We start from the raw sequence: 25,876 nt of genomic DNA, 5'->3' as shown, positions 1-25,876 counted from the left end.
CCTCCAATGGCCTCGCCCCCGACACGCAGGCACCGCCCCGGAGGTGGGGGACCCGCTATGGCGAGCCCCGCCCTCAGCGCGCCTTGGACCGCCGGGCTCAGGAAACTCTGGGGAACTTGGGTACTCAGTGGGGGTAGGCCTAATCACCCACGGCACCCAGGACATCTGGGCCGAACAGGGGTTCCAGTGCTACTGGAAGTAGTCTGTGAATGCTTGTTGGAGTGAGATTTGAAGTTTGGGAATGAAAGATGGCGTTAGTGGTTCGTGGAGATGCGGACACAGTAAGAAGTGGTAAAAAAGCTGAGAGGAAGTTTGAGATCCGGGAAAGGAGGGTGAGGGTGGGGGCGTCAGACTCGGTGGGGAAGCCTGGAGGTGGGACATGCAGGGGGAGGGTTATGGTTTCTGAAGAAGGACGGGGAGACATCTATGAACTGACCACAGAAGCCCCTCGCAGTGGGAGTGAGGGGATGAGGGTTTCACCTTCTACCTGCATCCTTCCTTTCCCAGCCAAAGCCGGGAGAAAGGGAGACAACGGAAACCTGCAGGTGGATTTAATTCAGAGCCCTCCTCCCCGTTCAGGCTCCCTTTCCTCAGAAAGTAGGTGCTCAGAGCTGGGGCATGGCGGGTGCTGAGCCATTCTCTAATCTTGTCTTAGACACCATTCCTCATGCTCTTTGTTACCATGGCTGCCAGAGTGCAGGAGAAGCTGATGACCCAGCCCATGTCTGTGTAACTCCCAATAAGAAGTGAGAGAGGAAAGTGGTCAGTGTCTAGGCCACCACAGAGAGCGCCGGTTCCACATTCTGAGATGAGCCCTACATGTGCGCTTCAACCTTATGAAGTAGGTACCACTGTTACCCTCTGACAGAGAAGAAAACATCCAGGCAGAAAGCACCTTGCGGGGAGAAGGAGGATCACTGAGGCAAAGCTGAGGACCCGAACAAGGCCACCTGGATCTAGGGCCTCCAGCCTACCTCCTCTGATTTCAGTGGGCCCTGCTTTGTACCAGGAACTGGCTGGACCCTGGTATAAACAGGCGCTTGGTCCGGCAGGGGACAGCATACTGTGCATGCACTATGTAAGACATATACCACATACCATGGCCAGGGCAGGAGGAGCAAAGGCCCAGAAGGCCATATCTCAGAGGCCGGGAAGGCTTTCTTCTACCTGTTTCAGTACAGCAGTCTGGCTACTTCCCTGTGTTTGCCCACCCCCAGACCCCTGCGCCCCATACAAGGACACCATACAAGAGGGAGGTAGAAGGGGTGTTCCTCCACACTCAGAAATTGCACAAGTCCATATGACAGGATGCTTGTGGGGTTGGGAGTAGGGGTGGCTTAGAACTGAGGTCTAGCTACCTTAGTGTTTCTCCTTCCTTTAATCACCAAGTGGAAATCAGTCGAGGGGCCAAGGGAGTGTCGGTGGGACTCTATTGAGAACATTAACACAGATGGACCCCTGGACCGTCTGTTGTCTGCTCCTGACAGACGACATCTGTAGCGGGGGGAGGGGGAGGGGAATTACAAAGACAGACGGTCCAAGAGTTTCTTTCATATTCATTCCAGTGCTTACCCACGAAAGGCCCCTCCCCAAGAGGACCCTGCACAACCTCTTCTACTCCAGAGGATTACCTAACGAATCTGTGTCTAACAGCCTTAGACACAGACCTCCTTCCTGCTGACTGAGAGCAGATAGTCTTCCCCATAGTCCCAGTTCGTGCAAGGCCGGCAGCCTCTGACCTCCAGGGAGAAGCCAGCACAGGGAACTGAAGTTCTCATCTGAGAAGGAAGGTGCTAGAAAACCCAGAGCCGGTGTGAACCCAGAAAAGGCAATTTCTATAAGTCCCTGGCATGGTTTCCTCAAATCCTAGGATTTCAGAGCTGGAAGGGGGCCTCACGTTCTGGAAAAGATGAGTGTGGTTCAAGCCCTCCTACCTGTAACAGCAGCCTAAGAGAGGATGGGCTTGAGAAGCCAGGACTCCAGACAGCTGGGGGAGAGCCTTGCTTCTCTGCTATCTCCTTGGTTTCTCCAGCAGGGGAAGGATAGTCCTGGGTGCCTCCCTGTGGGATGGTGATGCCCTCTGCTGGTCATGAGCTTTGTGGTGGAAAATCTCCAGACTCTTGCCTGCCTCATCTGGACACACAGCCTTTGTCCCTGTCAGGAGGATCTGCGCTTCACAGTGAGGGACTTATAAGGAGGGAGGTTGTAGGGTCCATGGATCTACCCCTGTTCCCGGGGTTCATTTTGAGGACAGTCTCTGGCCAGCCAGCATTTCCTGTTTGTTCCTGTGCTCCCTCTGCCCTGTCTGGTGATTAGCTATAGGGCATTGTTGACTCCACCTTGGGCATGGTAATTTCCCACCTGCCTGGGGGGTATTCTGTTGTACAGCAGCTAGGTATTTAAGGTTTTCCCTAAGTTTGAATAAATGGCATTCGGCTGATCTCCTTTCGAATGACCCAGGTCTCTTGTGTGTTCTTTCAATCTCCAGGCCCTTGCCCGGCTCGCGTACGGGTACAGGGCGGGTGAACTGTACCTAGAGGGTGACGCAAGATGCAGGTGTTTACAGGAGGTGATGCAGGGGAACTGCACTGGGGACTGGAGGCAGTTGCTGGGTTTTCTGGAAACAGTAACCTCCCTTCACAGCACAGCTCCAGACCCCAGCCTTCTGCTCTCCCCAATCTTCCTTCATAAGCCACGCCCCTTGTCTAGATCTGTTCTCGTCCTCCAGTCTGCTGCAGCCATCAGCAGGCCTCTGCACTCCAGATGTCCCTTGCCCAACCCCCCCCACCTCCCATGCCTCCCAGCAAGTCCCCTGTGGATCTGCTCCTGAGAAATCTATACTCTGTCTGCAGCTAATGCAGAGGCAGGTGTCCTGTTCCCAGGGAGTTCGGGTTTCCCAGTTCTTGGCTTCAGCTGCCCTGGTTGAGATGGGGGTCAGTCTAAGAAGGGACCTGGAACTGTGTGGATTAGTAGGGAATGTCGAATGAATAAAGCCCCTTCTCACTTCCTTAGGACAACCCTTTGCCAAGTCTCCCAACAATCCACAATCCCCTGTGAGGAAATGGGAGAAGTGACTTCCATGACCTCACAACTTGCTTAAACTCTGGGGTGCCCTCAAGAAGCTGGAACACTACAGTGTGGAAGTTCAGGCCTTCCTAGAGTCTTAGTGAAGCAGTTACTTCAGGACCCAGAACTGCAAGAAAATGAACAGCTCTGCGGACGCATGCCTCTGCTTCTGCCCTGGGGGTAGGGTGGGGGTGGGTGGCAGCATGGGCAGGGCCTGGGGCTCAGCTGGCTCTCTGGTCCACCAGGAATGAGAGTTTTGTATGACATCACTGCTTGCAGGAGGTGTAGAACAGCCGGTGGGCAGCTGGGTGGGCAGGGAATGCTTGTTTTCTTAATGACTTCTATTGCCTAACAATGTTCATGGGCTGGTGTTGATGTTGGTGCGGGGAGCCCGGCTAGGGGAGGGTTCTAGTAGCAGGCCTGATCCAATACAGCTCGGTGACGAGACGAGACTCCGAGGAGGTCTTCAGGTAGGAGCCAGACAGGACAGTTTGCGTTGAATATGGGTGTCTCATGGTCTAGTCGCATCCAGAGGCCATGGGGCCTTGATCGGCCAGGCTGGAGCCACAGAAGGGACACTCAGTCTGGTTCTCCTCAGGGCAGCAACGTCTTACTCCTAAGATGTGGAGTATATATTATCTTACCTTCCCTTCAGCACAGGCACTCGTGGGAAAGGCAGAGAGTGACAGCTCTTCGGGCCCGGACTCCACAGAGCTCTTCTCTGTTGGCAAACGCACACCTGTTCCGTAGCATAATCCCTGGCTTCCTATCTGGGACAGCGCTGTGCATCAGACTCCCAACACCCAAAACACATGCTAGACCTTTAGACCAAGGCTCTGCCATTGACTCCAGACAGAAGTCAATTTCTCCTTTCTGCAGTGGTTTGTGTCTGATCACAAACCATGTGTCTCCTGCCCACTGGCTCTGTCTCTCCTCCCAGTCCTGTCGTGTCCTCCCCACCACCACCACTGCAGGTTCCTCCAAAAGTCAGTACAGACTTTCCCTACAGCAAGCAGGGCCACACAACTCCTGTGCTTGCTCACAACCTCGGCTGTGTTTGCATGCTGGTGTCCCACAGGCTCAGCCCTCGGAGTGATGGGAGAGTCTTTAGAAGGTGGTTCAGTCAGCTGGGCTCTGTTCTGACATGGGACTGGTGCTGGCTGGTTTTGTGTCAGTTTGACACAGGCTGGAGTTATCTGAAAGGAGGGAGACTCAAAAGAGAAAATGCCTCCCAGTGTCTCGCAATGTAGCCCTGTTGGGAAATATTATTTTCAAGCGTGTTGCTTGAAATGCAGTATAGCATTTGATTAACTGTGGAACTGTGATTCTTTGCCTGTATAAAACACCTATTGGTCCCAATAAAGAGCTGAATGCCCAATAGCAAGGTAGGAGCAAGGATAGGCAGGGCTGGCAGGCAGAGAGGATAAATAGAAGGAGAACCAAGGAGCAAGAGAACAAGGAGAGGAGGACATCAGGGGTCAGTCACGCAGCAAGCCGCAGAGAAAGAAGTAAAAAAATATATATAGAATTAAGAAAGATAAGAGCCCAGAGGCAAAGGGTAGTCAGGATAATTTAAGAAAAGCTGGCAAGAAACAAGCTAAGGCCGGGCAGTGGTGGCGCACACCTTTAATCCCAACACTTGGGAGGCAGAGGCAGGCAGATCTCTTGAGTTTGAGGCCAGCCTGGTCTACAAGAGCTAGATCCAGGACAGGCTCTAGAAACTACAGGGAAACCCTGTCTCAAAAAAAAAAAAAAAAAAAAAAAAAAAAAAAAAAAAAGAAAGAAAGAAAGAAAGAAAGAAAGAAAGAAAGAAACAAGCTAAGGCCAGGCATTCATGTAAGCCTCTGTATGTGATGTATTTGGGAGCTGGGTGGTGAGACCCTCAAAAAAAAAAAAAAAACCAAAAGAGTAAAACATCATACAACATAGCCCTGGCTCACCCGAAACTCACTCTGTAAACCAGGCTGGCCTTGAACTCAGAGATCTGCCTGTCTCTGCCTCAAAAAAAAAAATGCTGAGATTAAAGGCGTGCCCTATCCGGTCCAGACGGATTCTCAGCAGGAACAAATTAAGATCCCCTTCAATGGCATCATCCCTACATGAAGAGTGGGAAGTAAGGTTCTGATTTTGTTTTGGTGATTTTGATTTTAAGAAGGGTCTTCATCACAGGACCTTGAAATCAGTATACAGCCAAGGATAACCGTGAACTTCTCTTCTGCCTCTCTGCTGAGACGTACGCATCACCACATACCAGTTTTATACATCGTTGAGAATCAGTGTGAATGATAGCTAAGCACCACCAGCTCCAGTAGGCTTTAACTTATGATACAGTAGGCATGCTAGCTAATAGGAGACGTTTGGGGGCTGGAGAGATGGTTCAGCAGTTAAGGGCACTGATTGCGTTTCCAGAGGACCCGGGTTCAAATCCCAGCACCCACATGGCAGTTCACAACTGTCTATAACTCCAAGATCTGACACCCTCACACAGACAAATATGCACATAAAATAAAAATAAATCAATTTAAAAACTTGGAGACCAACACAAGAGGGAAATTTACTGATTAGCACAGAGGGAGTTTGTCTCAGCAGAGGTAAGAGCATTGCCACTTCTGCCGCCTGCCCCTTCTCAACACAGTAACAGCTTCCGGCAACCACCTTCTTATATTCCTGGCTGCCTTGATGTGGCCACAATGATCATGTTTGGATTCGTGTTGTTGTCACGATTCATCTTTATTTTATAAAACGAGTGTTTTGCCTACATGTATGCAAGTGCATGCCTGTTGCCCACAGAGGTCAGGAGAGGCTGCTGGAGTCTCCTAGAATGGGAGTGACAGCCGTCAGCTGCCATGTGGGCACTGACGATGACTCCCCTGTTCTTTCCAAGAGCAACAACCACTCCATGTCTCCAGCCGTGTATTTATTGTATATCTGTGTGGGTGTGGAGGTCAGAGGACACCCTACGGACGCTGGTTCTCTCCCATTACGTGGGTTTCGGGGATCAGGCTCAGATCATGTGAGCAAGAGTCTCACTGTATCCCTGGCTGGCTCGGACTCACTATGTAGCCCAGCCTGGCCACCTTTGCCTCTGCCTCTCAAGAGCTGGGACTGAAGGCCGAATACCTTCAGTTCTTCACACTTCAGGGCCCCCTTGATTTAGAGACAGGTGTTATGTAGCTCAGGCTAGCCTTAAAATTGCCTCAGTGCTAGAATTATACTATCTAGACACAGTAGTATTTCTGCTCGGTTTTTAACTTTTTATGCTTTGACAATTTCATACATGCATATATTTTGGTCACCACCCATTCCCCCCCAATTACCTTGTCTTTTGCAGCGTGGATCTTGAATGGTAACATCTTTGACTGGAGCCCCTCCCCCGCTCAGTCAGCAGGCCAGTGACTATTTCAAAATAGATGTCCCTTTTACCCCAACCTCCTCTTTCCTGTGTTCTTCAGCGTCCAGTCTGTTCTTACCATGGTCTTGCCTCCCCCAGTAGCCATCTGTCCCTCCAGCAAGGAAGGCCCTGGAGAGTCCTGTCCTCCTTTCCCCAGACTCCTCACCTGTGGTTCTGGGATGCCCAGTATTGCTCTGTAATTGGACTTGCCCTAATCTGCCTTATATTTGTACAAATGTGACCTTGAAGACAGGGGCCTGGCTTACACGTTTTTGTGTCTTGCCTATATTTTAAATCCTAAGGATACTCAGGAAATAGCTAAAAGCTCATCTGTCCCTGAAACCTCCAGAGTCCACCACCCCCCATCTTTGTCTCTCAAATGAGCCGCTGTGGCCCCTGGGTAGGCACCGTGACCAGCTGCATCTTCAAGTTCCTGCCGTCTGCAGTCAGGCAGACCATGCTCTCAAACAGTGCCCAGACAGCCTTTCCTTAAAGTTGCTTCTGTTGGAACTTTGTAACCGAGAGAACGTGACTAATACAAGGGCATATTCCCAAGGGCGTAGAGTCCCCCACATCCCAGTGGCACTGGGACTGGAGAGCATGCTTTTGATATAAACCTTTAGGGGACATTTATCCAAACAACAGCATGTCTATGGATGTGGATGGGTTTTCTACAGTTGAGAGCCTTGCACTGAGGCGTCCAAGGAAGAACTCTGCCTGCAGATTCAAGACTGTCGGACCAACTCTCCCTGCGGGGCCCCGGCCTGTTGGCCATTTTTCAAATTTTTGATTTGCCTCCCCTCACAACTAAGTGCCTTAAAACCTGTCTGTCTCTCACGCACCCCTCTAAAAACTCTGTTTTCGCAGTGCTTGTTTTCTGCGGAACCCTAGTCCTACCATGACTGGCTTCACCCAAAACCTGCCACTCACTCTTGTCACATCCTGTTTATGTTCCCCTCGGCAGTGGCTGGCACCGTAATTACTCCCAATTTTGCTTTGTGTTTAGCAAGCATATTCCCAAGACCATAAAAATCCAAACACAAATCCAGGGGTCAAAAATGGCTGTGGAACAAAATACCAAGTGACTCACTCTTCAGATAACTCGATGTGCACAGCGTCACAGGCGTTACCATTCTGACAGTCGTGCTGTGTGTGTTGGGGCAGGGCGCTGTGCACGCACATGCCACGGCATGGAGGTGGGTTAGAGGACGATTCTCCTGTCCCAGTCTCCCACCTTACCATGCAAATGCTTTTACCAATTGAGTCCTTTCCCTGCTCACAGTAAGTTTTCAATAGACCTTTGCTAATGTTAACTGAACAATATGACAACCACCTTCAAACGTCTCTTATGGGCCTTTGCTTAGAAGAGAGAACGAGAGCACTGGAAACCTGCAGAAGACACCCAGGGGCCGCTTGTCCTTTCTAGTACGCAGCGGAGTCTACAGACAGAAGTTGTGGCACCGGGTGTTAGAACATGAAGCTTCAGTCATCTCTGGCGACACTGCAGCAGAACTGGGTGCCTGGCGGAAGGAATCCTAGGGACCCCATCTGAGCCTGAGACTGCACCTAGCTCGTTATTTTGGAACATTTACACCCAGCCTGCTGGAACAAGGTCCAAGAATGGAGTCGTGTGAGAACTGAGCGCTTGTGAGAACACTCAAAGAAAACAAGAGTCTTGTGACCTGTTTCTTCAAAAACTCGGACTTGTTCTTGGAATGTGTTTATGTGCCCCTTCCAGGTGATCTCAGTTCAGATTTTTCATCAGGACTGGCTATTGCCACACGCGGCGTGTCCCTGTGGTTGTGCACAGTGTAAGCTCGTGGGAACTTTGCCCTCGGAGTATAAACTGTCTGATGCTCTGAGTAAAGCTGACTATTGCCTGAGACTTTAGTTGGCTTCATTTTTAGGCTCCACTTTCCCAGGTTCAAGCACCAACTAGAGTGATGAGTATCAGCCATGCTTTGGCAAGTGGAAGTAACACTGGGGAAGCTCTTTATCTGCCTTGGACTCAGTGGTCCGTCATCAATTAGGACCAATGTCTTTTTTGGTAAACAGATCAAAATGCTAAAAACACAGCACAATGCAGTCTCTGCTACCTCCGGCTGCTTTGGACGGTCACACGGCAAGTTCCAGAAGACACACGGGCCCCACCATCCCCACCCTGGCCAAGCCCTGGGAAGTCATTACATATGGAAGGCAGACAGCACCACAGCAGCTCTGTGAATAAAACTTTAATAATGTACAGCAGAAACTGGACAGGCTCGTTTTTATATTAAAACAAAAATTTCCTATATTACAACATATTTACATTTGCATACTGAAGAGGTAAAGTGTCTAAGTGGCTATTTTACAGTCCTTTCTAATAAATTGTACAAAAACAAACAGAAGTACCGAGAATGCCATTCAGGAGCCTTGACGGCGACCTAAGAACAGGCTTGGACTTGGTCTGTGAATCCAGAATCCAGAGGTGCAGGTAGCCCTGTGGATCAGGGTAGCCTTAGGGAGCCAAAACACAGCTTCAGTTTCTCCCAACCCTCGGCTTAATGTAAAGAGTGGTGGGATGGGTGGCATTTCCCCAAACCTGCTCAAGTCTTCCTGAGAGGCGGATGAGCTGGACTACACGCAGGGGCAGAAGGGCCCCAGTGCGGGCCAGTGGCGCAGGAGTCACTGTGGGTGTGTGCTGGCAGACAGCAGAGGACTCTACAGTTCCATCGTCATCTGTAATCACAAGGTGCAGCTGCAGGTGGGGGCAGGACGTCAGCAGGGGTGGGCTAAGAGGTTCCCCCAATGACATAATTGGGACTCAAGGGAAATAGTTCAATGGCCAGTAAATTGGCCCAAAGAATTAAAGGAAGATCCCTTTAATGCGAGGAAAGAATTAAAGGAAGATCCCTTTAATGTGAGGAAAGAAGTTCTACACCAGGAAATAAATAGAAAGGCTAAGAAAACGGGGAGCCCAAGGCAGGAGAAGCTGGGCTGGAGGCAGTTTCCCTGTGTATATTCATGCCTCCCCTGGGGCAGAAAGGGGCGCACAACCAAGGCAGTGCTTTGGGGTTTCACCTGGGTTTCTCAACTCCAGGCCTCACTGCTCTCTGCCCGGTGGGCTATAGGCTCCTTTTTCCTCAGTGGTCTTAAGAACAGTAATCCTAGGCTCACAAAGGCTCTCAGAACCGGTGGCCATGGGCCCTTCTGGTCTCAAAAATGGGGCTCATCCACTCACGATTCAGCTCCTCCTTCAATGCTCCCGGTGCAGCACGCAGCAGCCAGCCTGTCCCCACAGGCACTCACCCCAAACTTGCTGAGCAAATGTCTGGGAAGGGTGCAACCAGGTGGACAATGCACAAAAGGCTGGGGTGCTCGAGGGATGGGGTGTGCATGCAATACAAGACACCGAGTCCCCAGGGAGGAAAAATTCTCACCGCTGAGTGGGAGCAGGCTCAGGTGCAAGGACAAACGTTCCAGTGACTCAACTATGTGCCTCTGATTCTAGAGAATTTCTGTGGTGTTTTGTTTGTTTTAGGGATTTCTTTAAAAACAAACAGACTAAGAGGTAATTGTCACATAGAGATGGTTTTCCTTTTATAAAAACTTAAAAGTATTAAAGTTAAAATCCTGATCTTCCCAATAAAATAAAATAAAATAAAATAAAATGAATTAAAAATAAACCACTCCAGTTAAAAGTTATGGCTTCAAAGTTCTATATACCTAAGATATGCTGACCAAATCACCACCCACAGCCAAGCTTCCAGAATCCATTAAATACTACACTTAGGTTAAACACCATATTCAGCTCAGACTGCTCCCTTCAGTAAAGGCCCTGAAGTGGATGCGAATCTCTCATCTTCCCTCTAGCCTCATCAGAGAATCCAGTACAAGAAGGCTCATGCAGATGCCTCCCTCCCACCCGACTCCCTCCCCACTCCCTGCAGCCCATCCCTTCCCACCCCAAACCCACCACCACCACCACCACCACCACCACCACCAAAAATATACACTGCCGTTTGTAGACTCTGGGGTGGGACAAACAGATGTCACATTCCAATCCGAGTCCAGAGATCTGGCTTCACATCTCCTGGCCCTCCCTTCCTCACTGTGCTGAGGAAGATGCCCTTGGCTGGCTCGTTTCCCACAGCTGATGTTGAAACACAACACCCAAGACTCGTACAACATTCTGTCTCTGTTCATTCTGTTCTCCTCCCCTCATTTGACCCAAAAGCCTCTCCTACCATGGACAAGTGGGCCACCTTTGGTTCTGGTCTGAAATGGGAGAGAGGAAGGTCTGTGACACAGGGTGGCGGGCAGCCTGCTGAGAAGAGGACCACCCTGACAGAGGCTGGGGACAGGAGAGACCTTCAGGAGGGCACCAAGTTAACCAGACGCTGCTCACTGTGACAGAGGCACCAGCACATCTTGGCCTGCACATGCACAGAAAGCTCAAGCAGGTAAGTGTGCACCTACAGACACACATACACACACGTGTAAGGGCGTGGCACAGACCAGGCACAATGTGGGACACACCTCGGCACATGCACACTTGGCTGGACAGACAGGCAGCAGGTGGCCTCTCTAGTGGCAGTCCCTCTAGATGTCCGTGAGGAGAAGGGATAGTGTGGCTCAGGACTGCCTGTGAGAGGGGCTACACTTCCGGTTCTTCTCAATACCTTGCTGCCAGGCTGACTGGTCCCTGGAGGAAAACCTCCAGACCAACAGACCACAAAGTATAGGGGTGGCTCAGGGGAAGAGCCCAGCACCCCGCCACCATTTCTAGCTACGTGCCAGATGCACTGGGTTCTGTGTACTTCCCACTGCAGTTCAACTTGCGGCATCGAGTTCTCTACATAATTTGCTCTCCGAGTCTCCATGCCATCAGGAGGTAAATATAAAAAGTCTGTGTCTCAAACCCAAAGTGGGAGTGTGTGCGTCTCCCAGGCTCTGTCCCTCTTGCAGGCCAGGACTCTGGCCAGAGGGCTGGGCAGAAACAAGAGGTAGGCCTCCAGTACGCTCAGCACGGTGGCTGTAGTCATCCTCACTGCCCAGGTTCTTTGTGTAGGCAGCAGAGCAGCTTAGATCTTCACATCTTCCTGCACGCTCAACTGGGACAGAGTCTTCTTGATGCGCAGCGCTGTCAGGCGGGCAGCACCATTGGCGTACCAGCACTCACGCATCATCTTCCCCATCACCCGCAGTGCCTGCACAGAGAAACCTAAGTGACCCACAGAAGCCTTGGCCATTGGCGCTGGCTCACTGCCACCTGTCAGTCAGGTCAGAACCACCCACAACGTCTTCCTCGCCTCTTCCTTCCCTAAGGGGCAGGTGTACAAGGGAGGGAAAGGCAGCACCAGAAGGTGGGTTGTTTCAGCCTCATACTCAGTTAAATTCACTTCAAGGTGCCCAAGGTGCATTTTGGGAAATGCTGTTCCCTTAGGCAATCAAAGGCACTGGCTAAAATGTGAGACCATAATTGTGTTCTTAGGTGCAGAGACACCCCCTAGCGGCCAGGCTCCGTAAAGGTAGAGGGGAACTCCCTACTCATACCTGAAGAGAAAGCCTTTACCCCTATGGTTTCCAGAATCAGAGCTGTGCCTACACCTGAAATCTGCCCAGAGAAGACCCCAGAGGTTCTTATTAGCACAGCTGTAAAGGCAAGTGGGCGAATGAAAGGTGTGCTAACTGGTTTGACTGCAGTGCTGTCTACAACCCACTCCGGATGTGGAGTCAGCACAGTGAACCTCAAGTCTAAGTTTGTTTGTTACAAGGAAGCTGCATAAGTAAGAAAAGCAGTGCTGTGAGTAACAGGGCCTGTGCCCTGTGCTGGGCAGACCACACGTCCCTTAAGTCTTCAGGACGATGAGGGTCTATCATAAAACTCCTCGCATTTCAACTACCTCCCCATTTTAAGTGCCTTATGACTAGAATTCAAATTTTCTCTCCACCACTTCACCACATTCTTCCCTCTCAACCTCTTTTATCTGCAAAATTTCTACCAAGACCACTGTCTCGGGCCTGCCTCTGTCTGAAAGCCATGGCTGAGTCTCCATGGCCTGCAGCTCCTGGTCACTCTTCTATTTGACAGTTCTATAGGGATGGACCCAGGCCTTGCACTGGGCTACACCCACAGGCAATTTTGACAGGCTTTTCTTAACTACCTCTCTTATGGCTTCACCTCCAAAGGGATACTCTCTAATGGCCAGAAAAATGATCACAGCCGCAAAGGACTTAGTGTGTATAACAGCACAAACCGAGCACCCCGTTCTCTGAGCTGCCTGGGACAGGAATGCTGGGGACTTTGGGTACTTCAGAGTCGGGAACAGCTGCATAGACCTCTGTGCAGAGAAGGAACCAGAGCAACCTCTAAAAAGAAAACTCACTCACACTTACTACCTTCAACTCTCAGAGACCTGTAATCCGTGCAGTGTGCAGAACACAATCACAGCCCATTGCTCGAGGCCAGGCACTATGTTAATGATCACAAAGTCTTATATGTTGGATTTTCAGACAAAAGATACACTTAGGCCGGGCGGTGGTGGCGCACGCCTTTAATCCCAGCACTCGGGAGGCAGAGGCAGGCGGATCTCTGAGTTCGAGGCCAGCCTGGTCTACAAGAGCTAGCTCCAGGACAGGTTCTAGAAACTTCAGGGAAACCCTGTCTCGAAAAACCAACAAAAAAAAAAAAAAAAAAAAAAGATACACTTAGAAGGCAAACCTGAGAGTTGGCCCATTAAGATATAGACAAAACCCCTCCTTTGTCCCCCGTAGAGAAATTCAGCAGATGGAGGAAGCCATAAGTGTCAAGCAAGCTCCCTACCTCATAACTCTGCCACCAGTTGGGGATGTTGGGTCGTAACTTCTGGTCACAGACGACCTTTCGCATTTCCTCAATGGAAGGGTCGGAGGGCACTAAGTCATAATACGGCAGCTGATATTCTTCATGGACTCCTAGAAGAAAATAACCCAGTCACCAGCAGAAGGAAGGGCAAGTCACCTCAAACCCAGCGACAGCTTTGCTTCGAGCTGTGCCATGATTTCCCACAAAAATGAGCGCAGTTCCTTTGGAGAAGGCTGCCGACCCCAGGCACGGCAGCAAGGTGCACACAGGAGCATAGCCACACACAGTCTAGGCTCCTGGTGCCCACATATGGGAGGTTGGGGCAGTACTGTGAGTTCAAACTAGTCTTATACCCACTCCAGACAGAAACAACAGCAAAAACAAAAGCTGACAAGCATAGCCCCCCCCCCCCCAAAAAAAAACCCTTTCATTCATTCATTAAAAAAAAAAAAGCACAGAAAATGTTGGACTACTAGGGTCATGTGACCATTTCCCAAATGACCGAATTGATAACATCTGAAGAGACTAGAAGCTAGAAGTCTGACAGGAGCAGTAAGAGCGGTCTGGCTGGGACATCTGTCGCCCCATCAATGCCAGGGTGGATTCAACTGATCTGGCTGGCTAGGTGGATATCGCCTTCCTCCCTCCCCATTCCATGTGTGCCCCGGGCCTCCTGAAGCTGCACGCCATCCCCAAATGGAAGAAGAGCAGTCTTTGGTCAAGGGCACACAAGCAGCTGCTCTCCCCTGCTAGAACCTGCAAGCACACTCTCAAGGTCCTGTTCCATTCTTTTGAGGCAGGGCCCTCTACACAGTCCTGGCTGTCCTGGAACTCACTAAGTAGACCAGCTGGCCTTGAACTCGAAGATCCTCCTGCCTCAAGCGTGCACCACCCAGCCAAGAGAGAAGGGAATTTTTAAGCCCATCAGTTCACACTAATGCTAGAAAAGAAGGCTCCGTCCTATCGGATGCTGAGAGCAAAGCGGCTCCTCTGAAAACCCTGGGTGCTGGAAGGAGTGCATCCTCCTGCACTTCCTGCTGCAAGCAAACACCGTGGGAAGCAAAAGTGGGTGAGGCTGTACTTTTATTATTTTCCCCCTTTTTGGCTCGACACAGTGTCTCAGATGGTCCTCAGTCTCAGTCTCTGAGGTGGGTTACAGGTGTGGTCAGCCGAACCCCTGGCAGTCTTCCTTCACAAGAACACACACAGCTGACTCACAGGAGGTGCAGACTTGACTGAAAGCTGGCATGTTGGAATTTTAACCTTTGGCTGTCAGCATCACAAAGGGAAGGGCTGACATTCTGTACTCTGTATCAGAAGCCCATACTAATGCCCACCATGTATTTTTGCTTCGAATAAACAAAAAAATCCCAACCTGGATGTTATTCTAACTGATATACCAAACCAGCAATTCATAGGAGATATCAGGGAAAGGAGGCCTCATGGCCCTCACATGAGGCAGTCAGCGAGACTAAAGGACATAGACTGCAGGTGACCTTCTGAGCCAAGAGACTTAGCGCTGCGCTAAGTGCAGTCCAGTTGAGTTGTATGTGCTGTCAAACCCAAGGCCTCACACAGCTGGGCAAGCACCCCACTAGACTCCGTCCTACCCCAGCATCCCTTTGTGTTTCTGAGGTAAAGTCTTGCTATATGTGGCTTATACTGGCCTCAGGCCTCAGCCTTCTGGAGCCAGGATTATACATCTTCACCTCCACAGCAGGGCACAGGCAAGCGGTCCACCACTGCACTACAACCACAGCCCCCCACCTCATGTCAGGGCCTCACCAAATCCACAGGGGCCTTCAACGTGGAGTCCTCTTGCTTTTGCATCCCATGATGCACTTTTAAAAGTGAAGTAACTGGAGTGTTTCAAATTCTTTTTTCTTTTTAGTGTGTGTGTGCTGTTAAAGATTTCTGGATTATTATATATACATATACACCAGAAGAGGGCATCAGATTCCATTACAGATGGTTGTGAGCCACCAAGTAGTTGCTGGGAATTGAACTCAGAACCTCTGGAAGAGCAGCTGGTGCTCTTAACCACCGAGCCTTCTCTCCAACCCCCATATTTTAAATCCTTATCCTTTAGATTTACACCTAAGAAGCCATAGTAAGTGCAGGGTAGTGGCAGTGCATGTCTTTAATCCCAGCACTCAGGAAGCAGAGGCAGGCGATCTCTGAGTTCACAGCCAGTCTGTTCTACAGTGCGAGTTCCATGACAGCCAGGGCTACACAGAGAAGCTCTATCTTGAAAAACCAAAAATGAAAAAAAGATTTATTTATTTTATGTGTACAAATGTCTCCTGATTTATGTGTGTGCACCGTGGGTGTGCCTGGCATTGGTAGAGGTAGAAAGGAGGAGTCAGGTCCCCTGGAACTGAAGTTATGGATAGTTGTGAGCTGCCACATGAAAGCTGGGACCAGGTCCTCTGGAAGAGCAGCTGGTGCTCTTAACCATTGAGCATCTCTCCAGCCCTATTAGGTAAGATTTTTAAACAGAGAATTTGACATGGTAATACTTGTCTAAGGGGCAGTTGGGAGCTGGAGCTGATGCCTTGGCCTGCTATAGTTTCAGCTCTGTGACCTTGCGCGCGTAGCCTTTCTCTGACTCACTTTCTTCAGCTACAAAATGAGGGTGATACTTCTGTCTTTACAACCTTGCGGTGACGATATCAATGGGTACACACAGCAAGCGGTGAGGAAGTGCTGCGGCTCCTACACAGTCAGCCCTGGCTTCTGGACTACTAGGAAGAGCACAAGGACCCCTTCACAGTTTAAGTGTTGTCTGACATCTTAGTGGTTAACACGCCTATGTGCAGGCATGAGCAACCGACTCACATAAAAACCAGCACACATCTGGAACCCAGTGCAGGAGGAGAGACAAAGACAAGAGGATCCCTGAAACAGCTCAGCCATTCAGGCTAACCTATGGACTCCAGGTTCAATGAGATACCCAGTCTCAGAAACATGAGGTGACCCTCTGGCCTCCACATGTACCCACGTGCACATACCTATGGGAACACATACATATCATAGACACACAACAATTTTTTAAAAGACCCATGATACTTTTCTTTGTGGAAAAGGGGATGCTGGGGCTTATACTCCATATACATACACACATGCATACACACACACGCACACATGTTTCTGTGAATGTATTACATTCGTATATGTATGCATGCACGTATGTATGTACGTACATATGGATGTATATTGCATTCTAGCTCCAGAATCTTCCTGATCAGCTTTACTTAGTCATACTGATCAAAATTTAAGAGGCCCAAGCCCATGATTACCTGAGTAACTCCTCCATTACTTGCGTCTACCACACACATCACGGTCAGAAAATGGTAGGAATAGAAAAAGGGTCCTGCTGGAGGGGGCACTTTAGAGGCTCTTGAACTTGAGAATATGACAGGATATTTGGAGGCCATCATAAGACACTCATAGAAGTTGACAATAAAAACATTCCTGCTAACCCTGATGCTACCTTTTCTTCAGGTTCTGATGTGAACAAGCAACTGTGGCTGTCAGGCTTGGTTGTTTCTTTAATGACGAGAGAAGAAAAGGCACTTTAAGAAAGTCCTACGAGCACTTGTCACCCTGGAAAGCTCCACTCTAACTGCAAGGAGGAAGCACAAGGCTTCCCCAGAGATGTGGCTAGGGCTGCATCTGGAAGGCTTAGATGTCAAAACAAACTGCCGACTCTTCTTTAACCCTGGTCCATATGCAGCCTAGGGATTCTCCTCTACTACAGGTTACAAAGAAAGACAATGAGTGAGGAGAGAGGAGGAGGGAGGGAGAGAGAGAAAGAGTGTGTGTGTCACGTGTCTAATGAGCTATCAAAAATGATTATCACAAAGAACAACACTATTCGACAAGCTGGTCCTAAGGCTTAGAACATGAGGAGTCTTGTCTAACATGAACAAAGCCCTTAGTTCATCCTTAGCCCACGCAAACAAACATAACACAAGCTGCCGTCTCAACAGAACTGCCTCCAGGACTCGGGAACCAAACATTCCACAGGCTGTAGAGAAGTGGGGCAGCAGCACCACTGGGTAACTCATAATGCTGAAAGACAGCAGGATGGAGGTACCTCCAGAATTGCATCTTCGTGCAATCTCCCAGTATACGAGCCCAAGAGCATAGATATCGGCACACTTGAAGGAGTCAAAGTGCTTCATATTGATGGTTTCATCAAGTACTTCAGGAGCCATGTATCTGGAATGGCAAGAGGAACACAGTTACGTACATCCCATGAGGTCTGGATGTGTAAGAACACTACTCCAACGCAGCTCTCTGGGAAGCGGGAGTGTGCACTTGTCTTCTGCTACACAACCTGCTTTGAATTCAAGCTGAAAGTTTCAGCATAGATGCTTTCATTGGAGCCTCTTTGGATTTCTTGGCACTGTCTGTGCTGTGGGACCACACAGGTGGCTACTGGAGCCGTCACTTTACAGGGAGAGCAGTGATGGAGCGACCTTAAGTTTCACTCTGACTTCATCTCACCTGACTTCAGATGGGGAAAACAACTCTAGAGGTGACCAAAATCACACTTAGTGACTCTGTACAGCGGCTGTGTGTAATTATATGATGCAGATGCTCCCAGCTACACTTTGGAGCCTGAGTAGATGCAATCACAGGTCAAAACGACAAAAAGGAGCAGCCTAAGTAATCCACTTAGACGCAGCACAGACCCTCTCTTCCACCCTCCATCTTATGTCAGCTTATAGTTCCTTCCCTTCTCAATAAAGCGGAAAGCAGCCAAACCCTTCAGGTAGCCAGTCCCCAATCCTCATTAGTTCTGCTCCAGGCTGGCACCCTTGCCCTGCAAACTCAAACATAATACATTCCCTGCCTCCTTCAAGGGGTTCTGTAAGCCACGCTCTACACTGCCATCAGTCAGGACTGGTTCCTATCCTCCAAAACCCTGCTTCAGAATCTTTTATTTTTTGGTCTGTTTGTTTGTTTGTTTTTTAAAGACAAGGTTTCTTGCCTGGTGGTGGTAACTCACACCTTTGATCCCAACACTTGGGAGGCAGAGGCAGGTGGATCTCTGTGAGTTCAAGGCTAGCCTGCTCTACAGAGTTCCAGGACAGCCTGGCTGTTACACAGAGAAACCGTCTCAAAAAAACAAAAACAAACTCAAAAACTAAAACAAAACAAATAAGAGGGTTTCTCTGTGTAGCCCTGGCTGTCCTGGAACTCGCTCTATAGACCAGGCTGTCCTTGAACTCAAGAGAGCTACCTGCCTCTGCCTCCCAAGTGCTGGGAATAAAAGTGTGAGCCATCACCACCTACCTTTTTATTTTAAAATAGTTATCTTCACTATTTGTCTGCCTGTCTCTGTGCGTGTGTGTGCTCCCCCCGCCCAAGGAGGTCAGAAGAGAACTCTGGATCTCCTGGAGCTGGAATTAATTATAATTAATTCCAAGTGAGCCATCCAACTTGCTATGGGTGTTAGGAACAAATTTGGGTCCTGTGCAAGAGCAGTATATGCTCTTAATCACGGAGTCATTTCTCCAGTAAGCCTTACCCCAGGGTCTCACTGTGTATTTGAACTCATGGAGATCTGCCTGGCTCGGCCTGCTAAGTGCTAGGACTAAAGGTGTGTGCCACCAAACCAGGCCTCCCGCTCTAAATTCTTTCCCACAGCTCACGCAGTTCCCTAGGGCTCTGCCTGGCACTAGTGCCTGTTAGGACTACTGTGCAGTGTTCCAAGGTGAGCAAGGGAAGACCAACATTGCCATTCAAGGACAAGGAGACATTTCATTTCCTTCTGATGAGTGAGGGCTGGAGCCTAGAGCCTTCCTACCGTTTGGTTCCCACCCTCTGATTTGGAGCAATGTCTATGGTGTCAGTAACTGCGTCATGGCGGACGGCTAGGCCCAGGTCTGCAATGGCACACATGCCGTTCTTCTTCACCAGGATGTTCTTTGATTTGAGGTCTCGATGAGCAATTCCAGGCTTCCCTGGCAGAAACAAAACCAGGTACATTTAAGGAAGATAAACACACAGGAAATGCATGGATTCTGAGCCAGACTCTGTGAGCCGAGTCCTGGTTTTGCGCCCCCCCGCCTTCTGGACAGTTAGAATAATGGTACTTCCTGGGAATGTGGAGAGAATCAAAGCATTCTCTGAAGTACTTGACACGCCTCAGAATGACAGGGTTACTGTCCAACATTATAATACCATCACTCACCAGCCCTGAAGAGCCCAGGGGAACAACTGAGCACACACAACTGGTGACTCTGAGGACTGGGGCTGACATTAGTCCTGCAACACTAGGGCCTGACTGTCACGCTGGCTTCCTACCACACATAGTAAGAGCCGCTGCCCAGGGCCAATCAAGCCCCAGAGCTCACACCTGCTGCTGAGGCAAGCCCAGGATCTGGAGCCAACAAGACAATCTGGCATGAAGCCTGGTTCTCTTCCAGGAAAGCCTGCAGACAGGTGGGTCCCGTGTCTTGCCACCATGAGACGTGCAAGGCAGTGCCCAATCTCAGCATGAGATTCCTGCACTCTTGCTTGTGGCATGCTGACCTCTTCTTAGTTCCACTCTTTCACAGTGCACCCCAAAATGCTATTCCTAAGCAAACCACTGAGCCACATGTTAACAGCAGCCAAGTTCTCACCTCAGACCTTCCTCATGAGAGGGCTGATGACAGAGTCAATAAACAAACATGTTTAGCTTTTGTTCTTCCTCAGACAGTTTGGCACTCAGATGAAACTACCATTCCCAAAGTTTGGCCCCAGCTACCTCAGTGAAGAGGACCAGACGACGATGGATAGGTCTTTCGTCTCAAGCTTCCTGTTCCTGTTCATGCTCACCTTGAGTGCCCACGATCTCCATGTGCAGGTGTGCCAACCCACTGGCCGCAGACAGGGCCAGCTTAATCATCCCCTCAATGGTCACTGTGTAGCGGTTCAGATAATCAAACAGGGAACCATGCTCGTGATAGTCAGAGACAAGCCACAGCTGGGTCCAGGTGCCATTATCTGCAGAAAACAAAGGAAGTCTGAGCAGGAGACTGTGACAGCAACAAGAAGGTGTGCAGTGTAACCAGACAAGGCCAGGTTCAGGACCCTGGATTTACACTTCTTGCGTCTATACCTCTGGCTTCCGCTGAACCCCACTTCCCTACAGCAACTCCAGGGTGGACAGGGAGCAGCATTTCTCTTTCAGGCCTGCTCCACTATCCTAGGCATCTGACTGCCTGACCCAGTTGCTGGCTGTTTGGGAAGCCTAGGAGGTGGGGCCTTGCTAGAAGAAGTATGTTTCTGGGGACAGGTGAGGGCAGGCTTTCTGAGCCACCTTTCTGCTTGTAGATCAAGATGTGAGCTCTCAGCTGCTGTTCCAGCAGCCCCTTGCCTGTTGCCGCTGCCTCATCTTCATGGACTCAACCCCTGGAACAGTGAGCACAAAGTAACTCTTCTTTCCGTTGCTTTGGCTGTGGTGTGGGAACACTGAAAAGGAGTGCGGACAATTCTAAACATTATGCCATTTTACTGACAAATTTGCAATGTGAGGCAGCCAGGAAAGAACAAAGTGTGCTTAGGGAAAGCAATGGGTTCCATTTTGTTACAACCCTGACATGAGATTCGCAAAGCTACATTTGCCACTGCCAAGGAGGAAACACCTCAAAGGCCTCTCCCTTCCCTGAATGCTGGGTAACCCAGAGCCCGGCACCTGTCCAACTGAAAAGTCTCTTTCCAGCCTGTGGCCATCCTTGGGCCAGGAACCATGACGAGAGCAGGAGGAACTCCTTCGTGCACCACTACTACAGAACCAACAACACTTTTCCATGCGTGACCAGCCCGAGTACTCCCAGAAAACCTACCCTGCCCTTTAGAGAAGCAATGGAAGGAGTGTAACAAGCACTGTATCTTCTCTTTCACATGGGGTTGTAGTAGGAAAGAAGACAGGAGGGGAAGGGAAGGGAAGAAAAAGGCCAGGAATCAAAATAGACTATGCTGTTGTCCCTGGGAAGATTAGAAATTGAACTGAGAGCTCCCAAATTCTGGACTGGTGCTAGTTCCAGGGCATCACACCGAATATATCATGGTAAAAGGCAAGAAAAAGGAGCCCAATTATTTCCCTCTCCCTGGTTCTCATGCGGGGTCACCAGTCAGATCCCAGCTCACATCAGCTGCCAGAATCAATAGAGAACCTTGGCACCTCTGACCCCGACAAGCGTCATACTCTAACCAGCAACTGCTTCTTAAGGGCCCACTGGTTTGTTACAAAAAGATGGTTTGTGCCCTTCCAATGATTCTAAGACGTTTGCAAGAGTAGCCACTTCCTCAGAGGACTGAGACTCTCTTCAGCTTGGGAGCAGCTGGGGGCAGCTGGGGCCATCTCCAACCCCACAGCACCGTAAGAAGCTCTGTGGTTGGCTTAGGAGCAAAACCAAATCTTAGCATTTCCCAAAGGCTCAGTGGACACTAGCCTCTAGTTACTGTGCCACAGGGCAGGTGTGTCGTGAGTGCTAGAGACTTCTAAAACATGACCCAGTTACCTCACAATTTCTGTGCTCCAGGTATATTACCTGTCAGGTGTCTGTCCCCTCGTCCCCTGGGATCTCTGTGTAGTTTGTTTTTATGTAAGATGATCTGGAAGCCCGGTAGAGGCCCTGGCCCACAGCGACCAATGTTATTAAATTAATGAACAGCATTCGAATGGTTACCTCTGTGTTCAGTATCAAATACAACCCTTTCAGTGCTTCCTTCACGGGTTTGCTGTGCAAGCATGAGTACCTGAGTTTGGATGCCCACCACTCAGATAAAAACCGGGCGTGACATACATCCCTGTAACACTAGCATCAGATTGGTGGGTGGAAACAGGAAGATCATAGGGACTTGCTGGCAGCTAGTCCAGCCAATGGGTTTTGTGAGAGACTAGCTCAAAACAGTGGGCAGAGAACTGCTGTAGAAAAATCCTTCTCTGGGGCTGGAGAGATGGCTCAGAGGTTAAGAGCATTGCCTGCTCTTCCAAAGGTCCTGAGTTCAATTCCCAGCAACCACATGGTGGCTCACAACCATCTGTAATGGGGTCTCGTGCCCTCTTCTGGCCTGCAGGCATACACACAGACAGAATATTGTATACATAATAAATAAATAAATAAAAAGAAAAATCCTTCTCTACACTATGAATGTGTTTTACTTTCATTGGTTAAAAATAAAGCTGATTGGCCTATAGCAAGGGAGGATAGAGTTAGGTGGGAAAGCCAAACTGAGAATGATGGGATGAAGAAGGGTGGAGTGATAGGAGTTGCCAGCCAGATGGAGAACGAGTCAGACATACACAATGGGATAGAGGTGAAGGTTATGAGCTTCGGGGCAGTACAAGGATTAATAGAAATGGACTAAGTTGTAAGAGCTAGTTAGTAATAAGTCTGAGCTATCAGCCAAACATTTTGAAATCAATATAAGTTTTTCTGTGTTTATTTGGGACTGGGTGGTTGGGACAAAAGGTGCCATTTACAGAGAACAATACAGAAAGACAAAGACACTGACTTCACACACAAGAACCACACGAGCACATTCACATGCATGTGCTAACGTGAGCGAGTACACACGCTCACACACACACACACACACAAGCCCAGCATACCATGGTCTCTGCCTATCTCTCCAATGCTTCTCTCATGTTATCTGCAGAACCCAAACACAACTTACCTTTGCACATGTACACATGGATTTTCCTTTCTGTCTAGTTTTTTGCCATGTTTGTCAAGCTTATATAGGGCCTGCCTTCAATATCGCTCACCTAGACTGGCTTGTACTTGCCTCTAACCAACAGTTGTCAGTTTACCCATCAATGAGGTCCTCAAAATAGGGACGGGCACAAGCAAAAACCTCAATACTGCAGCAGGACAGCCAGGTGTGGTCCACACATCGTACATCCCAGCATTTGAGAGGCTGAGACACAAGACTACATTTGAGGTCAGGCTGTACTATATGGCAACACTCTGCCTCAACTCCCACCCTCCCTAACAAAGAAAAGGAGAGGGGAAGGAGGAGGAGGAGGACAGGAGGAGGAGAGGGAGAAGAGAGGGGGAGGAGAGGAGAGAGAAGAGAGGAGAGAGGGAGGAGAGGAGGAGGGAGAAGAGGGGAAGAAATGGGAAATCAGCAGCAGCAGCTCAGGGGCCTTAGGTACAGTCTCACAACTACTAGGTAACACTCTGGTAACAGGCAGGTCTTTGTTCTTCGGTGGCTGCCACAACAAGAGTATACAAAGCTGGCTGTGTTGTAGGATATCACTGCATGCATTTCTGTCACCACTCTTTCCTGGGAGGGGGAAACCATAATTTCTTATCACAGGGATTTTCAAAATAAACAAATGGGAGTCCCCACAGGCCCACACTCGGTGCAGGTGTGGGGTGAGGAGAGCCTTCCTACTTGCCTAATGACCTGGGTTCCATGTGAGCTTCTCTTGCATAAAAACCTCCACATTTTCAAAAGGGCTTGAAACCATGATCTCATCCAGACTTCCTCTGTGTGTTGCAGGACAGCCGGGTCTCTCTAGTGTCCCCCCACAATGCCACTGACTTTGGGATACTCTGTACCTTTATTGTCAGCAGCAATAAACCCAAGGATGTTTTCATGACGCAGCATGACTGTCTGGTAGATCTCTGCTTCCCGGAACCATGACCGCTCTTCACGAGAAGAGAAGATTTTCACAGCCACGTCACCACCTCGCCAGCGGCCACGCCATACTTCCCCAAACCGGCCCTTGCCGATAATCTCTTGTAAAACAATGGTTCTGGCCACTGTGCGCTGGACAAAAAGGGGTAACCCTGTGGGCCAAAGAATGAGGAGAAAATTTGATACTGCAAATCTGCTAAACTCTGAGTCTGCCACTCAGCATACGTCCCCAGAAAGGCTCTCAACAAGGTGTCTCTCCAGGTTCCTCTAGCCCAGTAGCCACAGAGGGCCTACAGTAAGACCTGAGCCATCTAGGTAACCACTGGCAGTCTAAGTGCAAGTCGGTACAGAAAACACACATGATTAGTTGCCCCTCAGTCAATAACTTCTCCTCTGGCCGGGCGGTGGTGGTGCACGCCTTTAATCCCAGCACTCGGGAGGCAGAGGCAGGCGGATCTCTGTGAGTTCGAGACCAGCCTGGTCTACAAGAGCTAGTTCCAGGACAGGCTCCAAAGCCACAGAGAAACCCTGTCTCGAAAAACCAAAAAAAAAAAAAAACCAAACAAAAAAAAAAAAACAAAAAAAAACTTCTCCTCTGGTCTGTTGAATAAGAAATTTGCATGCACACCTTTGACCACATTTACGAACACATCAGTACCTGCTTTATTCTGATGGGAAACTGAAAAAAATGAAAGCAGGGCTCCCGAAGTGGGCACTGCCTTCCTGGCCACCCTGCTCACTAGCCACTAGAGGGCAATGCTGCATGGCCAACAGGACCTATGGTCTAAGCTCCTAGGGTACCCAGCTCTCTAGAGAGAGCCCTACTCACAGGAAGGCTCCAGGTGTACCTGGCAACTACCCACACTAACTCATGACTCACTTGACCGTCCCGGAGGGCTCACCACTGCTTCATTTGCCTCATTCAGTGTCTGTCTCTAGCTGTCCAATCACCCTCACCACCATGACTGACTTTATCTTCGTCCATTCCCTCCCTGGACCAAATAACTGCTGTTAGTAATTCCTAGGTTTGGTGGATTTACTGTGCTAAGGGCTTTACATAAATTACCTCATTTCTTCATGTTCAGAAGGCAGGCAGTGCTATTATCACCACCGTACAGACAAGAAAACTAGTAAGGCTCAAAGGGGGATATTATATAACTAGTTCAAATTGATACAAACAAAAACCACGCAGGACTCAAACTCCAGGGCTGACTGCACACTGGTGCTCTGCTCACACTGGACAGGGCCGGCGGAAGGGTCTGTCAGGCCCATCCTTGCCCTCACGCTCTGCCCTGTCATACTCTGGCCCCTTCTAAAAGACTTCCCACTGGTCTTTCACCCTCATCTCACCCTGCCATTGCCCTCCACGCCCACATCAGCCCTGCTCCACCCGCCCTTTCTAACAGGAGACTGGCAAGTGAATGGATCCATCCTCCGCACCACTGCCAAAATTTCATTTCATCCAAAGTGGAGGGAAAAAAGCATTCCTTTGCCCATGTAAGAACTCTCAGGGGAAGCTCTGACCCGCAAGACAAAGTGTGGTCCCACAGCCCTTTATACCTGGCCGCCTGCCTCTGCCTGCAATAGGCATACCATGCCCAACTCCTTATTGTGAGTCTATAAACACACCGGGAAACCTTCATGGCTTTTTGTTCTTTGCATTCAAAGTCTGTTCTGTGGTCTGGAATGTTCCCTGCCTGTCTGCCTGCCTGCCTGCCTGCCTGCCATGTACACACCTCTGTAAGATCCCTCAACAACCCTGTCAGCCTATCCAACCCTAGGCCAGCTTCTTTTGAACCTCTGTTTCCAGAGGACATTCGGCACATATCCGTTAAAAGATGACGTGAACTTAGTACTTTAAAGACTCAACACCAGGCTAGAGAGATGGCTCAATGGTTAAGAGCACATACTGAGCCAGGCATGGTGGTGTGCATCTTTAATCA

General features: G+C 49.6%; 1 protein-coding gene across 1 annotated transcript in view; it reads right to left on the bottom strand.

Moving 5' to 3' along the window:
* Window positions 1-10,432: 10,432 nt before the first annotated feature.
* Window positions 10,433-25,876, bottom strand: part of Acvr1b (activin A receptor type 1B) — a 39,518-nt gene continuing 24,074 nt past the window's right edge. The window contains exons 4-9 of the mRNA XM_038342789.1: window positions 23,855-24,085; window positions 20,118-20,285; window positions 19,102-19,258; window positions 17,383-17,507; window positions 13,263-13,393; window positions 10,433-11,646 (exon numbers count right to left, since the gene is read on the bottom strand). Of these exons, the coding sequence (XP_038198717.1) occupies window positions 11,521-11,646; window positions 13,263-13,393; window positions 17,383-17,507; window positions 19,102-19,258; window positions 20,118-20,285; window positions 23,855-24,085 (938 nt within the window). The 3' untranslated portion in view covers window positions 10,433-11,520. The remainder of the gene's footprint in view (window positions 11,647-13,262; window positions 13,394-17,382; window positions 17,508-19,101; window positions 19,259-20,117; window positions 20,286-23,854; window positions 24,086-25,876) is intronic.

The sequence above is a fragment of the Arvicola amphibius genome, chromosome 9 (assembly GCF_903992535.2).
Source record: "Arvicola amphibius chromosome 9, mArvAmp1.2, whole genome shotgun sequence".
In the NCBI taxonomy this organism is placed as follows: domain Eukaryota; kingdom Metazoa; phylum Chordata; class Mammalia; order Rodentia; family Cricetidae; genus Arvicola; species Arvicola amphibius.
Note: the sequence above shows the minus strand (reverse complement) of the source record. Positions and strands in the feature narration are given on the sequence as shown.